The 17,630-nt window shown below is 38.1% G+C and overlaps 1 protein-coding gene across 1 annotated transcript in view; it reads left to right on the top strand.

Annotated features, from left to right (window-relative positions):
- Positions 1-17,630, top strand: part of ERP44 (endoplasmic reticulum protein 44) — a 45,774-nt gene that overhangs the window by 24,600 nt on the left and 3,544 nt on the right. Inside the window, exons 5-10 of the mRNA XM_027451857.3 lie at positions 7,090-7,274; positions 7,716-7,831; positions 11,487-11,544; positions 12,957-13,073; positions 15,341-15,452; positions 15,888-16,029. Of these exons, the coding sequence (XP_027307658.1) occupies positions 7,090-7,274; positions 7,716-7,831; positions 11,487-11,544; positions 12,957-13,073; positions 15,341-15,452; positions 15,888-16,029 (730 nt within the window). The remainder of the gene's footprint in view (positions 1-7,089; positions 7,275-7,715; positions 7,832-11,486; positions 11,545-12,956; positions 13,074-15,340; positions 15,453-15,887; positions 16,030-17,630) is intronic.

The following is a 17,630-nucleotide window of genomic DNA, read 5'->3' as shown; positions in this document are numbered from 1 at the left end:
GAAAGCTTCTTTTTCCCCAAGTATTCAAAACCCTTTAGGAGCTTGTTACTTAATCTTCTCATAGGGTCATTGAATTGAGCGATAAGAGCCCGTTGGAGAGCTCAGGCCTGGATAGAGGAGGAGATGCTACAGCAGAGATTGTTTTCCTTCCCCTGGGAGTTGGTCCAGAGGGAATACCTCTAGTTTTCAGTGTTTATTTGCTGGGTTGTGAGCAATGGTACATTTCATGGCACACGTTTATTGGGTGTATTCTAATGTATAAGTGCTTTAACTTTATAATTTTAATGTATGTAATAGGTGACTTTTTTTTTTGTAAGAAGGGTGGATGTTACTATAAAAAATAGCTTTTGGGCTCTTCTGTAGTAGCTTACATACTTCTTTCCTGTTTTAGCTTTATATATTTGCATGTGTGTATGTATTTTAGCAATGCTAAAAGGTATATGCCAATATTTTTGGAGGTTTTGTGCCTGCAGATTTCGTACAGTTAGCAGTTCCCTGTGAAGATGATGTTTGAGAGATGGCGGATTATTTGCATTACAAATGGTCTGTTTCTTGAAACCAAGACTCTGCGGGGAACCCAAAGAGCTGTTGTCAGGCCACTCAAAAATAGCTTTCAAATGGTCAGCTAGGCATGGATACTTTCCACTTAATGCACTATTATTGAAGCGCTCTGCAGGTCCCAACAGCTCACACCAGCTTCTGAGGGCAAAGCAAATTAAAGAGAATTATTGATGCGCTGCCAAATGTTTGATGCTTAATGACAAAACCATCATTCTGTCTGCTCTTATAACCAATATAAAGATGTTTTTTTTTTTTTTCTGGGAAGTGATAGTTAGGCCCCAATGTGATGAAATACAAATTCTAAATATTAACAGTCTATTAAGCCTCGGTATGTGTTAGGGTTTATGCTGCTTCATCAATATCACGCAAGATAATTATAACTGAAATGTGTACGTTAATTCATTGATGTACACGTTTTGCTCATTACGCTGGAGTGAAACATACATTAAAGGTAAATCTGTTGAGGCAAGTACTGTTTGTTTCCAAGACCTCAACCTTTTACAGCTCATAAATATCTAAGCTTCTCTTCATTGTTTGCTGTTGAAATCTTTGGTTTTGTTGTGTTCAATTAAATAATAATTGAAATAGAGGTGCATATTTTTTTATAATACAGTTCCTGGTTAAAGTGACCTTCTCTATAAATTTTTCTGCATATACATTATTAGGAAGGTTTTATTTTGTTGTTTGTTTCTGTTTATTTGAGGGTGGTTGTGGTTTTTTTGTTAACACAATTAAGCAGCAAAGTTAGAAACCTACTTAGTGCTATGGATTTACGATGTTTCTGTTTTGTAGGTGAGTGAATATGGCAATACAGAAGAACTCATGCTTCTGGAGGAAAGTTTGTGTTATGAACAGTTTCTATGAATTCAAAATTAGGGATTCTGGGACAGAATTCTTACAAACTCAAATATATATAGGCGTTTAACACCTACTGTACTATTATTTTCTTTTACACAAAGAGGTTCCTGGCTTTAAAAAAAAAAAAAAAAAACAGAAAAATAATAGCTGGTTTGAATCAATCTTTGAAATAAAAGTGGGATGTTGAGAGGTGCTTTGCTAGACAGACTTTTTTTTGGGGGATCTCCTGTTCTTTTGAAGTATGTCAGTGAGCTGCTGAGCTCTTTGGGTCTAGCAGTTCCTGTAGTGTGTGCTAATGTTAGTCATAAAAATTAAGACTGTATTGCTGCTGTGCCTTTAAGCAAAATAACTTGGTGTCATGACTTCGGGGGGGGGTTTGTAAATGAAATTATATGAAACTGTAAACAAGCAGAAGTATTTTGTCTCATTCTCCACCTGCCATTTCAGGTGGGGAAAAATAATCAGGCTGAAAGTTATCTTTAGGTAAAATAAAAGAGGTTGAGAGGTTGCTGATGGCTCTCCTCAGGAGAGCCATTTTGTTAGGCTGTGGGAAAAGGTTATGGGATACCTACTGATGAGGCCCCGCTAAGAGAAGGCAAGGCTGTTGTGAATGCTCCTTTACAGCAGAAGGTGGTCTGGATTTGCTGTTTGCCAGTTTCTTACTGGCTGAGTTTGATGTAGATCATCGATTGCTTTTCTTCTACCTGTTTCGGGCCAACCTGCAAGTCGCCAGCATTGTAGTCATCGGTGTAGGATGCCTAATTTAGATGGTCTCTCATGGTATTTTCTAACTCTGCTTTATATGGATCTCTCCAGGTCTTGCGAGTAGTCTCTGCTTCCAATATGCAGCTGAAGGAGTTTGCTGCCTTTAAGACAGAAGGTATTGCACAAGGGTGAGGAAGAGCTAAGATGGTCTGACACACAAAAACCAGATCAGTGTTAGATGCAGCAAAGTCGAGCTACCTTACTGGTTTATGCCAATACTGATACAGCTTTTGAGGCAAAGAAGGGATGCACCCTACGCAACTCCTATAACCATCCCCTAAAAATTAAGGGATGCAGTAGCTTGGGTTTGTTCTCGTTCTTCTTCAGACAACACGCAGAACCGCATTACAAAAAAGAGACACTACAGGTATTTTCAGAAATTGCTGCTGTTGGGTTTGAGTTTTGTGACTGATTTTCTTCCAGATAACTTCTCAGTCGATCCTAGTCCTCTGTTCTGCATGTGAATTGCTTTCGGTGGTGCCTTATATTATGGGGTGGATGTTTAGGAAAACTGTCAGTGTTTTTCAAATCCTGGTGGACGTGGTTCTTGAGAAGAAAAAAATCCCTGCAAGCTATTCCTATAGAGTTAAAATAATTTATTTTTTTTGGTGGTGGTATGAATTGTGACCCTGGAAGACTGAAGCAGTGGAGTAAGGTAATGGAGGGGTGGTACCCAGATTGGTGTAAAAGTTGCTGATCCTTCCCTGGGAAGGAAGGACCTCACTAACTACATTGTGGGCGGGAGTCTACTTCAATAGCATGTCCTGATGCAGTGCTTCAGCATATTCTTCGTTGTACACGTTATTTTCATGGAGTGACAGTGGACTCTGGATTCTCAGTGACGTGTTACGTGCTAGCTGAGCTCTCGGGATGGCGTGTTGTGGTGCTAACCCAGGGCAATGAAGTCTGAAGCCATCCAGGTCACGTTACAGGCTGCGTGTCTGCTCGAAGGTGTAGCTTAGTTATGTGTGAAGTGCTTGGTGAGCAGTCTGACATGCCCCCCATGGCTTTCATCGTTCCTTTCAGTACAGGAATCCGCTGTGCTCACAGTTTGGAGACTTAGGGAACAGAAGTATAAATTTCAGGTTTCATGTAAAGTTTTTTTTTTTTGCTAATTTTTCCCCAAAAACAACAACAGAAGATGCTAATCCCTGTTGTAAGAGGCAGCTTTTTTCTCGCATAGCTCAGGATAAGTATCGATACAGTGCATTTGTGAAGAGAACTGAGCAACCATGAAAACATTCATGTTGGAGCATATTGAATAAATGGGAGAAGGTCCGGGCGGCTTAGGAATGGTTTCATGCCAACGTGTACACATGTGAAACAGAGAGGAGAGAGTCACTTGAATTCAGCAGTCATCTGAGCTCTGCTTTAAGCTTCTGATTCATAGAGATGAGGAAAAAGGTCAAGTATGTCAGTCGCTTCCTCTTGTAACTAGCCTGAAACCATTCTGGTGGCACAGGCAGAAAGGCCTGTGATTTAATGAGTAACGGGGCAAAATATGAACTCCAGGTTTGTACCATTTAAAGAAAATATGAAGTTGTAGCTGGGAGACTTTTTCTTTCTTCAGGTAGGTTAGCCTCATCTGTTGCGAATAACTTTGCTCATCAGAAAATGGTCAGTGAGAATGGCTGGAAATATTTTAAAAAATTAATTTAGGATTTACTATAACTAATGTGATCTGTGAATGAATTCAAACAATATTCCATGTATTTGCATTCTGTATTTCCAATTTTAAAAGGAATATAATGTAGTTGCTCTGCTTATGCTAACTCTACCTGTATCAAATGCCAGGGTTTAATGAAACATTTAAGATTTACTCTGTTTGACTTCTGAATGAATTCAAACAGTTTTTCATGCACTTGCATTTTATATTTTGTAAAAGGATGGTTTTCAAACACTTCCTTCTGTAGGACTGTCATCTCTCTGTGTTAGTTCAAATACCAGTATTCATGGGATCTCAGTGTAATTTATGAAGAGCATGCAAGTTCTGACTTACGAAATGATGTTTGAATTCACTCTTGGCAGTGGGAATTTTACTACCATCATTTTTTTTATTCAACGTCCACACTTGATGAAGATTCACAGCTTTAGGGACTGCAGTCTTAGTCCCAGGTAATGTTCAAGACCTCTTAAGACACAACACATGTATCTTCGTATAACTATGGAAACAACATGAAGAAAAAGTCCACGTTGTGAGGAAAAAAGGGTAATTTTGTTGTCTTGCTGCGGAGGTTTGTAGTGTAGTAACAGTCTTTAATCTCAATGTCTTTCTGAGAGGCCCGGGGGGAAACCTTGATACGTAGGGCTCCCTGTCTTTCACCAGACCCTGGTCAAATTTTGATAAGCTGCCAGACAGTCAGGCCAAAGGTCCTTCTATCAGAAAGAGAAAGGCAGCAAATGCCCAGTTTGCTGGTGTACTTTTTCTTCTGGTGAGTAAATATAAAGTGATCCTTCCCCCAGTGTACTTCCTGGCTTCTTGCAGGCAGCTCTTACATGCTTCAACTAGAAAGTGGCAGCATTTGAAAGGAAGAAAAAACTCTGATTTGATACTTAATGGTGAATATGTTGATAGGTGCTTTGCCTTTCTTTGAGAAACTAATATTAATTTGAAATAAAAGTACCCTGAATTACGGGGTAAAATGTCTTTGCCTTAACTTTAATCAGTGCATTAAAAACTGACAGGATATTTGGGAAACAAGTCAAATCCTTTTTCGTGCCACAATTCAACCTATCAATTTTCTCTGTTTTATAGTGAGGCACGTTAGGAACTGGGCTTTGTGAGCTCTTGAGCTTGCTGGTTGGAGGCATATTCAATAAAGTTTTGGTGGAGTAAATGTGGTTCTCATCCCTGCCATGCAAATCTTAAGTTCTCAGACTGGTACAAAGATAGTTTTCGGCAACTGAAGCTGCAAGTGATAACTTCTTCACAGCAATTAAAGCTGCTGATGGTTTCACTGAGTGTTCTCACTGAATGTGTTTTGTTCCCTAATAAGTCTAAACGAGATGGAGAGCGTTATGTTCTGGAGGACATAAGTTGCATGGGATTTTAATTTTCTTTTGCAGCTAAGAGATGTAAGTTAGCTCCCCATTTTCAGTACGTTGCTTGTGACAACTGCCTTTAAATAATAGTTTACAAAGGACTTCTGTCTCATTTCTTTAAAAAAGGAACAGAGTAGGAGTAAGATAGCAAATCTGCTTCGTGGTCAATATGTAATCAAGAAGAAATGACGTTCTTGTCAGGGTTAATCTTCACATTTTTCAGCACTGTTCCAGATATGCAGCTGGTCAGAATCCAGCCTGACCCTCATTTACTTGCCCTTACACTGTGGGGCCAATCCAGGTCACTTGAGATGTACGCTTGGACTTCGAAGGAGCTTGTGAAAAGCTAAGAAACACCAAGGGCACAAACTGGAACACAGGAGGCTCCATCTGAATGTCAGGAAGCCCTTGTTCACTCTGCGGGTTGCTCAGAGGTGGTGGAGTTTCCCACCGTGGAGATCTTCCAAAGCCTCTTGGGCAGCCTGCTCTAGGTGGGTGTCCCTGCTTGGGCAGGGTGTTGGGCCTGGTGGCCTCCAGAGGTCCCTTCAGCTCGGCTGGTCTGTGATCCTGGGGAAGGTGGTGAGATGTGCCTTCAGCCCCCAGTTTCTGTATCTTCCTCTCTTCTGCCATCTGAAGAAAACTTGTGTCTCCAAAGGGTAAATAGGTCCATTAATGTTCACTTTCTCTTTGAAAGAGAAGAAAGCAGAAGAGGAGTGGCTGACTAGAATTAGTCACCTCCAAGGATGAAGCAACTCTGGAAAATGGTCCGAGTGATCATACCTTGAGATTCAGTTGGCTTTTAGGTACAAACATGATTGATTGCTCAGGTAAACTGTGTCCCATCCTGGTGTTTTAATAGAGGACGCCCAGTTTTCACACAGGCAGTGAGGTATTTTGTTTTCAGATGTATTTCCGGGGAGGAGAAAACAGAAGGACATAATTAAACAAAATTATGTGGATATGGAAGTCTGTTTGGCATTGCATGATTTGTCTCTGCTATTTGTTTTTAGCCCTGTTTTCCTAAGAAGCCAAAGCTTAGACAATCATCTTGTTTCTCCATTCGCTCCTTGTAAAACTTCTTGAATCTTTTTGCTGAACTTCGACCACATCTGAAGGAGGGAAAAACATTTAAAGCTATTAAGTACTTTGTTTAAAGTGGCTGTTGGATGTTAGAGAGGCACAAAAATAGTTTCTGCACTATACAGAAGGTTGTGGTAAAAACAGGTTGTGCTTCGTGAAGGCAGTCCAGGGCTAAAACAAAGTTGGGCTCCTCGGGAATGCTGGCACTACCTGTATACAGATGTTCTTGATGTTGAAAGCTGAAATCTTCAAAACCTGAACAGCTCAGGATTTGTCACAGCTATCTTCTGGACTTGTAAGCCAAAAGAAATATTTTGCACATTCACATTCTCTAGAACAGAAGAGGTAACAATTATATTTCCAGCACTGTGAGATAAAAATCATAGGAAGTTTTTTTTTTTAAAAAAAAAAAGACGGTGTGATTTGTTTTATTAAAATGTTCCTGTGTGGATTGACTCAGATTTGGGGAGCTTTTAAGATTCTCATTTTCCTGTTATACTGTCATAGTCTTAAACTTCAGCTGCTTTTTGTAGTTGTTCCCAAGAAGCGTACTATGTGAATATAGTTTAGCAGAGTCTTTAGTCACCTAAATTTTGGTCATGATTTTCTTTATGAAGATACATAATATAGCTGCTATCCATTCTCCCCTACAGCAACTTTTTTAGTTTGCTCTTTGAAGAGGTGGGCTGCTGGCTCAGAGATTCCCCTTCTATGTGCATGTATAAATAAATATATAAGATACTATGCTCAGGGTTGTTTTTTTTTTCTTCATTTCTTTTTTAGCGGATATAGCTCAGAGATACAGGATAAGCAAATACCCAACACTGAAGCTCTTCCGGAATGGAATGATGATGAAGAGAGAATACAGGGGCCAGAGGTCTGTGACAGCAATAGCAGACTATATCAGGCAGCAGAAGAGCAATCCTATTCGGGAGGTCCAGGATTTGGAAGAAATTAATGCTGCTGATGTAAGGATTTTGATTTTCTTCCTCCTAAATATGTTTGTGTTTTTTTTGGTGAACAAGGGAAAGACAACGTATTTGAAGTACATGTTTAATACTTCGGGGATTTTCCTTTCAGAAATATTATGAGTGACTTTTTGAACGAGCAAAAAAAAAAAAGATTACTTTCAGTATTAGGAATTATTCCAATATAATCACTCTTCCAACTGCATTAGTTTTGTTACAGTAACACCACTACCAAATTACTTATTTTACTTTTAATCACTTGAAAGGAATTGTATCTTGTATTTGACAAGGTGATTCTGAATATTAAAATATTAGTCTTTTTATTAATACACACCATCTGACTGCAAGAAGAACAACATTTCTGTATTTAATGTCATTAGGGAGTATTGATAGTTTCTGGTAATTTGAGGTAACTTTATAATGTAACCTTCGCTTTTACAGCGCAGTAGAAGAAATATCATTGGATACTTCGAGCAAAAGGACTCTGACAATTACAGAACTTTTGAAAGAGTAGCGAATATTTTGCATGATGATTGTGTATTCATGTCTGCCTTTGGGTAAGTTTTTTTTATGCTTCAATTGCATGACTTCATTACTGAAACTATGTTAATGAACTGTATATGGCTTAATGAAATTGATTTCTTTTAATAATTTCAGTGTGCTGTAACTGAAGAGACTAGGCATCTTCAGATAAATGCACTGAGAAAAGTGTAGGAGAAGGAGGAAGAAAACTCTAATCTTAATGCTTGTTGTGAAATCTAACCGATTTTCCTCCTCTTCCTTTTTGTTGCTCTTTCTCAATCATTTTAAATGTAATTGGGAAGGTTTTAGGGGAGGTTGCTGGACAGTTGTGTCGCAAAGCTCCTGCTTCCTTGCAGGGGAATAAGTAAAGAAGAGTTGGGAAAATTTTTGGCAGAAACTATCAGTTTTGTAGCTTTACTGACTGGTTCTTCTTTACAATCTCATTTTTTTCTTCTTTACAATATTACTGTTTTCATAGTCTTCTTTCTTTTTGTAGTTTTTTTTTCCTTGTAAAAAGTAATTCAGGAGTTTCTTGCTTGTTTCCTCTTGGGCTTGGGGAAAAAAAAAGGCCTGATTTCTGTGTCTGTTTCATGCAAGTTTTATGTCACTGCACATGTTAACAGTTTAGAAAGGCAATTGTGCTGATGAGCTACGTGGTGTTAGCCTGGAACAACCTTAAGAAATTCAAATTTCTCCTTGTTATACAGATTTACATCGATGTTTAAAAATATTAAAATACATTCACTAGGGAAAGCAGAATAAATTGGGAGTGAGCGATTTTCTTTTTAAGTAGCATAATAAAATGCAATTACAGACTCTTTCTACAGTGTTCAGTGTGCCAGCAGCAACCAATTTAAAGTGATTGGGCATTAATGTGAATGCAGCGGTTTGCAGTCTACCCGCAGTTGCAAGATCAGGAATTGGTATGGATTATACCAGCTTTTATACCACATACAGTTGCCCTAGGGGTTTTTTTGAATTGGATGTAGTGCATGAAGAATAGTGAAGCAACTGGATCAAGGTAGAAAATTTCATCTGTTTGAAGAAATTTTTTTGTCAGTCTCTTATGCCTCTTGAAGTCTTTCTGTAAAAGTCTTGGAGGCAAAGAGGAGGGTGTTTGTAAGATACATGAGTCCAGGTGGCTCTCCCTTACTCTACTTCCTAATTAGATATCCCATGACTAAAAAATAACGTGCAAAAACTTTTCCAAGGGAATCTGTGTAAGTGTTTTCTATTGAGATTATAAATAGCAAAGTTTCACTGGGCGCTGTCCCTGATCAGTCAGACTCCTCTGACTCAGCCTCTCAACAAGCCCTGAGAGGGATTTCTGACTTGGGGATGAACAAAGAGTTTTGCAGGTATTGTGGTAAGGCAGATCTGGCAGTAACATGAGCCATCGTGTTCAAACTTCTCATAGGTTAAAACTGAAACATATGAGTTTGGCAGGAAAAAGTAATTCAGTCAAGGTAGAACAGTTCCCTGCTATGTCAACGTGGTTCTGGCCTCAGGTAGTTGTAATAGCTTGTTTTAAAACTGTATTAGTGCTGCTTAGTTCAGGATCATCTAGATAGTTATTCTGAAATCAGCTGGTCTTTACAACTCTGTTACAGTTTGTGGGGACCACAGAGCAAGACGAGTAAGAGAAGAGTTGTAAGCAGAAGGAGATAGGAGGTATACTGATGAAGAGATACCAGAGCTGTTATTTAGAGGTAGATTTACAGTAGGGCAAATCTGAAACGTTCATAGGAGTTAAAAACATGGCTTTGTGCTCTTGTGCTGCAGCATACAAAGTCAAATGCAGAAACACAAAACAAGCCGCCAAAAAATACATTTATCTTACAGGTCTGTAATGAATTGTAGATAATTCAGGGAAAAAAGTGGCATATCTGAAAACTGTTTTAATTTCAGCAAGCAGATGTGAGGGGTTGACATGGTTCCTTTACGTGGTTCCAAAAGATTTGCTTTCTAGGTTATTGCTTCAAGGAGGAGTGAAACACAAACTGCTGGTGTTTCCATTTGAGTTGCTTTAAAAAAGGAGTATCTTCAGGCATTTAGTATTTTCATAGTTTGACTTGTCTGAAACTTGTCTGAAACAAATCAGTCACAGTTGCAGCTACTGAAATGGAAGAACACAGAAGACGAATTTTGGGGGTCCACAACAGGGCTATAATATATAAATATATAATAATAATAATGATTAATATAATAAAAATTATTAATATAATATATAAAGCTATAAATATAGCTTTTATTTCCTAAAATAGTATTACGAGTTCATCACCAGTGATTGGACAGAGGCTTGAATGTCTTCACTTCCTTGTTATTTGTTGAAGGATTGATTGGGATGTGAGTTCAACTCAGTGATGGTGATTACAAAGAAGCCTAATTTTGTGTTCTCGGAGCAGTCATGTCTGGAATACAAAAATCCATTTCAAAATACACGTCTCTAAGCTGGAGAAAATAGTAATAGGTGTAACATACTAGGCAAGGCGTCTCTTGTACATGATACGAGAAAGATAACTGGGTCAAATCAAGTAAATGAAACACGGGTACTTGGAGCTAAGCCTGGTGATGTCTTTTTTTTTTGCTTTGCCCTCCAGTTTTTTTCAGACCTCTGGGAGATTCACTTCCTCCTGCAGCAAGATAAATTGAGATTTTACTTTTTTTCCTTCCTTCTCTCTTAATCAGTCTTCAGCAATGTTTATATTGAGTCCACAGAAGAGATACTGTAACTGAAGAAGCTGAACACTTAGCTAAGTTTCCCGGAGGTGCTTTCCTTTCCTGGTCTGTGCAAGAAGGAGAAGAAATAGGTGGTTCAGCTCATTCTCTGGAGGCAAAATCAGCCAGCTTCAATTAAGCTGGCCCAGCAAGGCATGGCAGAGAAGGCATGGCATCTCTCTGATGTTGCATGCATAGCAGTCCTCATCCCTTTAAATAAGAGATGATCAGTTCTGGGGTTCAGGGTAGCAGCTTTTGGGATGCTCTGTAGTGGTTGGGATTAAGGAACCACAAAATACACCAGAGGCAAGGGGGGAATTCACTAAGGTGAAATGCTGAGCTGAACAGCTGGGAGGAACTGCATGTGTTCTCCAGGCACACATGCACCATCAGTGGTCAGAAGCCAAAGGCTGCATCTTGTGCTCTCTGTCCATTTTATCCTCAAAACGGATCTAGTGTGGGCTTGTTTGCTCTCCGCCTTCTTGTTAACTGTGCCAGCAGAGTTTAGCAAAGCCCTGCTTTATCAAGGTAGATAAGATGTAAATTTCTAATGTAAACAATGGAACAGGAAGAATAAATACAAACAAAAATCCATTTCTCTCCTTTCCTTCCTTAAGAAAGAGTATTTAATTATTACTTCTTTTTTTTTTAATTTACAAAGTCATATCAATTCATTAGCATTGCTCTCTGCTGATCTCATATCCAAAATTCTAGCAGCATTCAGCACTTGCTCTTTGATGCCTCTACTCCAAACTTCTCATCTTATGGTATGGCTTGCTGCTTCCATTGCTGCCCTCTCACCTAGCCTGACCAGGGATCTGTGGAGTCACTTTCCTTTAAAAATCGAGCACATTGGTTCTTCAGATTTTTGAAGGAAAAATGTAGTGAAGATAGCAAATTAAAATATGATTTTTGGTATCGGTTATTTTGTTTGTCTGTACCGAGACATGCTTACTGGTTGGTTTGTTGTAGGGCTATTTCAAAAGCAGAGAGATTTAGCGGAGACAATGTAATCTACAAGCCACCAGGGGTAAGTGTAACTCTGTATTTTATTCTGCAAATTATCTTTATATATCAATATGAACTAATGGAGACTGTATTCAGACCTGTCAGTGTGTTGCTGTATCTCTAATCTAATTTTATTTCATTGCTAAATAGAGTGGAAAAAAAATAGGGTCTAAGGAACTGATGTTTCAGTAGGTGAAAAATATTTATTGCCAATTAAGTGTACAAAACCTGTATCTGACGTTTTTTATTTCAGTGTCCAGAAATTGTTTTTTTCTTTAGAAAAGTAGTCAATTTATCTCATATATACCTCTATAGGTGTATATGTAGATATTCTGTGTCTTGTAGAAGTGTTTAAAAAAAAAAAGTCTGAAGTTCAACATCTGGTGAACCGTCCATTTCTCAATGCGAGTGGCAGTTTTCTGGCTATCACTTGCCTGTCTTATGTGGCTTAGCTCATTGGGGAACTAAAAGCAGTTCTCTTCGTTTACGAAATAAAAATAAAAAAAAATTAACAGCATGTTAACAAATTCCCGTAGTTTAACTTGAGGAACATTTCAGTACAGAGGAAAATCTGCAGGACTTCTTAGAAACATAATATTTGAACATATGCTCCTTCCTTAATTATGTTAAGGAAAAAAGTTGCTTACATAATAATAATAGTTATTATTATTATTAAAACAAAAAAAGAGAGTAACCTAAGAGGAAATGGGACTTCAAACCTTTTTCTGCCAAAACATTTTATTAACTTACAAGGCTTATATGGCATTTCTGCATCAATGTGTGTTTAATCATGCCCTCAGCTTAGTAAGCTGTTGTCCTGGTTTTGGCTGGATGCCAGCCGGGTCGAACCACAACAACTGGGCTTTACTTGGTGTTAACCAAAACTTTAATTACATTTAAAAGTTGGTAGCACCGAATGCTGAGTTATAACTATTAGTGAACAAAGGAAAGGAAAAGGAAAGGAAAATTTACTACTTATTCATATCTTTGGCAAAGCAAATGTAAGATACCAATTTCAAGTCCTAGAGGGATTTTGTGTGTGTGTGTTTTATGTTGTGAGGTGTTTTTGCTGATTCTTTAGGAGCTCAGTATCTGCATTTAGATTACATCTGATGTAAATGCATGATGGAGGAGTAGGGTAGCATGCACAAAATAAGGTATGCACAAAATAAGGGTGTGGAGATATTATTTCTCCACCTGGTAGAAGTTTATACTTCTTAGGTTGTCTTAGGAATTGGAGTTGATTGCATAAGTGATCATACAATTATTTGCTTGTATTTCTGTAATGTAGCTTATAGAAGTGTTACATGCATGGCAGTTGAATATGGGCATAAGATTGTTTTTTTATATTTGTCTAGATGTTGTCACCTTGATGTCAGGTTGGTAGGAATGTCATTTTTACTGTTTTTCAACTAGTATTTTTCTTTTCAACAGGAAAATGCCCCAGATATGGTATATTTAGGCTCTCTAACCAATTTTGATTTGATTTATGCATGGACACAAGATAAATGTGTACCACTAGTTCGAGAAATTACATTTGAAAATGGGGAGGTAAGAATTTTTTCTACCTTTCTACTTTGGGGATTTTCTTCTCAAAACTAAAACGTGTCTTTCAGGGTCATTCATGCCCAACAACCTTCTGCATGCTTTGCTTTTTGCAGAAAGTAGTTGTCGTGTGACTTTCACTGTTCTGGAGCATTGCAGTTAGACTTGAAGTTCACTGGAGGCAAATTTCTGATAGCTTTTTAGTCTGGCAGTGTTTAAAAAAATATATAATCATGCATATAGGTCGTATAAAAAGTGTCTGGAGACTTGATGAGTGTGGACAGTTGGACACTAAGAGCATACATGTGTAAGAATGTGAGTGTCTGTAGGTACATGTAAGTGTATAACACCTTGGGTAGAGACTATATTTTTATTTTTATTCATGTAAATTGCAAATGTTATGACAAGATATGGTTAAATAGTGTTAACCATTTATGGAGCTGGCTACTTCTGTGAATCATAAAAAAAAATGTGGGTTTGTTTTTTTTGTTTTTGTTTTTTTGGTCAATGTATTTAAGCACTGATACCTTCTTAATCTTTTTAGGTTCACATCTCCTTTTCCTTGGCTTTTGCTTTTTGCTGTAATTCATAACGTGGGATTCAGGGGCATGCATTTAAACAATTTTTTCTTCTAATTATCCTTATTTTCTTACAATGCTTGTCTTATTCCTCTCATGGCTTACTTTTCTGTTTTACCCATTTCCAGTTCTGTATGATAACTTTTTTTGTGAAATAAACAGGGGAAAAACAACATACTATTAGCAAGTTCAAAGCATGTCAGAAGGAGGTATTTGTATATAGCCACAGCATCTGCTAGAAACTCTGTTACGTGTCTAATGAATCACAGCACGTTGCCCACATTGGTTTTGAAGCAAAGAATCAGTCGCATGATGGAAGAATCCGTTCTCAGTTCACACAAGTTCTTAATTTTTACCCTGAATGTGCCCTGTACGTAACCCTGCTTCTCTGGGCATGCACAACACTTCAGTTTGCATGAGGGAGGAGCAGGGTGGGATGCACAAAACAATTGAAGTACGACCTAGTCAACACCGCCAACTTAGGTCGGGAAGTTCTTAGTTAAACAAATATTAATCTTCATTCACCACTCAGTCAGTTTCCACGTAAAAGCTACCACGTGCCATTGTGTTTAGACCTGTGAGATGGATTTTCAGTGTACTTTTCCCATGGGGAAATTGGATTTTTGAGCCTTGGAAGCCAAGGTTTCGTCGCTGTCAGTCTGCAGCACGTTGTCTTGGCTTTTCTGGTTGTTCTTGCAACCTTCCCTTCCCGTTTACTCAGGCAAATATTTTCAATTCCAACCCGATGTTTTGCCTGGCAACTTTGTTTAAAAAATTTCAGTGTTGCTGTTACCCAAACAAATTTAAACATGCTAAGATTGAGATTTCTGCCTGCTGAAATTACAGAGTATTTAAATAGGCTCTTAATATGTACTGCACAACCCTACAGAGCAGAGCTAGGGAGTGATGTGACCTAGGCTGTGTTTATGGCACTAGAATACTTCAATATCAATGCAACAATCTCTACTATGAATTTTACGTTAAAAATAAGCGAGCAAATGTGACTAGGGCTTATTTTAATGATGGGTTGGGAAGTTTGTTTTGTCAAGAGCACTGAAGTTATGAGGGTTTTTTGGAACCTGCTGTTGAAAGACTGATTTGCAGGCTTGCTTGAAAGGAGGCTGCTGGCAATTTCATGTCCACCATGAAACTGGCTGCGTGCTGATAGGGAAAGCGTAATTACCTGTTCCTGGAGAGAGAATGCATTCCTACAAGGAATTAAGGCTTGCCTGTCCAAAAAAGATTTTCATTTGTTTCTCACCTTTAGTAATGCATCAGCAAGTGAGTTTCATAACGATGGTTTATGCAGTTGACCAGTCAGGACATGCTCATTGGCAAAGAGTAGTGCTTGATTGTAAACACTACAGCCATGTCATTAGCTTCTGCTTTTTTTTGTTAAGAATGGAGATAATTAAAGATACTAATTTGTTGCGTTATGCTAAGAAATCACCAACTTCTAAATGTTAATAACGAGATACTTGCATCTTTTAACTACCACATGAAAAGTGGGGAAGAAACAGAATTACCTGGGTAAAATGAGTGTCTTAGAAGAAAGGTCAACAGTTAATGTCCTTAGAAACACTGAAAAAAACACACACTAAAGCAGAGATCTCGCTGGCTTTGAAAGCTGCTGGAATCACTTAAGTGTATTTAGGAAATGGGAGAAATGAATCTTGTCTTTTGCTTTCTGTGCAGGAACTGACAGAAGAAGGCCTTCCTTTTCTCATACTTTTCCACATGAAGGATGACTTGGAGAGTTTAGAGAAATTCCAACAGGAGGTTGCACGACAGTTAATAAGTGAAAAAGGTTTGTACCAACTCCTTATTGCTACAATTATTATTTTTTTCAGATGAACTCAATGTAGAATGGAAGCAAAGGTCAAATAGTCCTAGTTTTATATACTTTTTGATGGTGAAGATGGATTCCTCTAGAACTGATTAAAGTTGAAGCACAATTTATTATTAAGGAACTATTTCAGAAATGGTTCATGTCTCAATGATTTCGTGCAGTTTGAGAGGGCATTAAAACAAAACTCCAGCTTGTGTTGTAGCCAAAAGCACTTTCAGAAAATTTGTTCTTTTAGTGTGCCTAGTTATTTAAATCTGTTTTCAAGTTTCGCATGTTGTATCTATTTAGTACCTCCACCTTTGTACTGTTTGTGAAAACACTTAGAGTAGGATTCAGGATAATTAAAATAAATAAATTCTAACATGGATTTTTTTCTCTGATCACAATTTCAAGGTACAATAAACTTCCTTCACGCTGACTGTGATAAATTCAGGCACCCCCTCCTCCACATTCAGAAGACTCCAGCAGACTGCCCGGTTATTGCTATTGACAGCTTTAGGCACATGTATGTTTTTCCAGACTTCAGTGACCTCTCGTAAGTATTCTTCTCTGCGCACGTTATTTTTTCAGTTGAGACAAACAAAGGCAAACACATGCCTACATTTTAAATATGGTTATAATAGGAAGATGAATAAATCTGGGATAGGTAAAGCTGCCTGTGTGCAAGTCAGTGTAAGAGTTTAAGCTGATATGACTGGGTGTGATGTATTTGCTTAAATGGAGTTTGTTGCTTTTATGGTAGATAACTTATCTCACGTTAAGTTTTTAGATGGCTGCTGCTCTTTCAAAGTTTTGCTATTTTCCTTAATACTTAAGTATTTGGAACCTGACACGGTATTTTTACTAGCATTGCTCTTGATATAGCAATTAACTTTAAAAGCTTTCAAATAACACACAACGTGTAACTGCTGTTATGCAATGATTATTGTAAAATGCCCCACGTAAGAAGCCTGTTGGCTTGGTTTTTCCTGCTCTGCGATTGCAACCTTCCTGCGTTAGTCTAGCCTGGAATGGTGGCAGAGAAATCCTTATTGCCTGGGTTTCTGAAGTTTTCAAAGTAGAGTGTGTAAAACAGTTGATCAGTGGCATTATCTCAGTAAAATATATGAGAGAGAAACGTTGGGCTTAAGTGAAATACCACTTTGACAATTCCTCTTTACATCAGCCTGTCTCTTCACTTCATATTGTACACATCTTCAGGGCCCTGAAGAAATCTTCAAGCATTCTGTTTTGTTCTTCAGGTTCTGTTAAGTTCCGTTTTTTGTCTCAAAGGATACACCTCCATATACACTGCTTGCTAAGCCCTGGCTAGGGGTCTAGACCTTGAGACTTCAATTTTTGCCTGTTCTTACTTTTAAAAACTCAGAATATTTTTATTAGTATTTCCTTCGTTCAAAGCCAAGGATTTGAAGCTCAGACTTAACATGTGATGTCAGCATAACCTTGTCTAATTCTGCCACTCCAGCAGGCATTTTCCTACCTGAAATGTTTATATCTGGAAGGAGAGTTCAACCCCACCTTTTCCCCATAATTCTCCACAGGCTAGAAGTGCAGTCTGTTGATTTATTTTATAACAGCAGCTGTAATAGTGCTTTTCAACTATCGAAAGCTATGCATGTTGAAGTTGATAGTGATTATTTTGCTCCTCCTGTTCCTATTTTTTCAGAAGAAGATCATGTTCACATGTCAGTGCTTTAAAAAGAAAAAAAAGAAAGCATGATTTGCATTTTGAAAGCACTCTTTTCATTGTCACTTTGAAAGCAGTCCTAAAATAAATCATTGTCTCTTGCAGAGGGGTAATAGAGATGTTTAGTTTAGGCTTCCATGTGACGTGTTTTACACGTTCTGTTTCTGTGAAGCACTACCAGAATCCTGACAGCTACTTGCCTGTTTGTGTACCAGTTGTTACATACAAATGAAGATGAGAGAGATGTCAGGGTTGGAGACAGTTGCTTGGCGATAAATAATTATTCAGCCTTGCTCTGGGAGATTGAGCTGGTGCTTAGAAGTACGTAACAAATGGTGCTTGGAGATCATGTAAAATCTTAATGCTAGGACTTTGCTTTACCTGTGAGGATTTCTGCCATTTCAGTACATTTTTCTGGTCTTTTTTTTTTTTCTCTTTCTTGTAATCAC

The sequence above is a fragment of the Anas platyrhynchos genome, chromosome 2 (assembly GCF_047663525.1).
Source record: "Anas platyrhynchos isolate ZD024472 breed Pekin duck chromosome 2, IASCAAS_PekinDuck_T2T, whole genome shotgun sequence".
Classification (NCBI taxonomy): domain Eukaryota; kingdom Metazoa; phylum Chordata; class Aves; order Anseriformes; family Anatidae; genus Anas; species Anas platyrhynchos.
The sequence above is the reverse complement of the archived record's forward strand: the minus strand, read 5'-3'. Positions and strand labels throughout refer to the sequence as shown.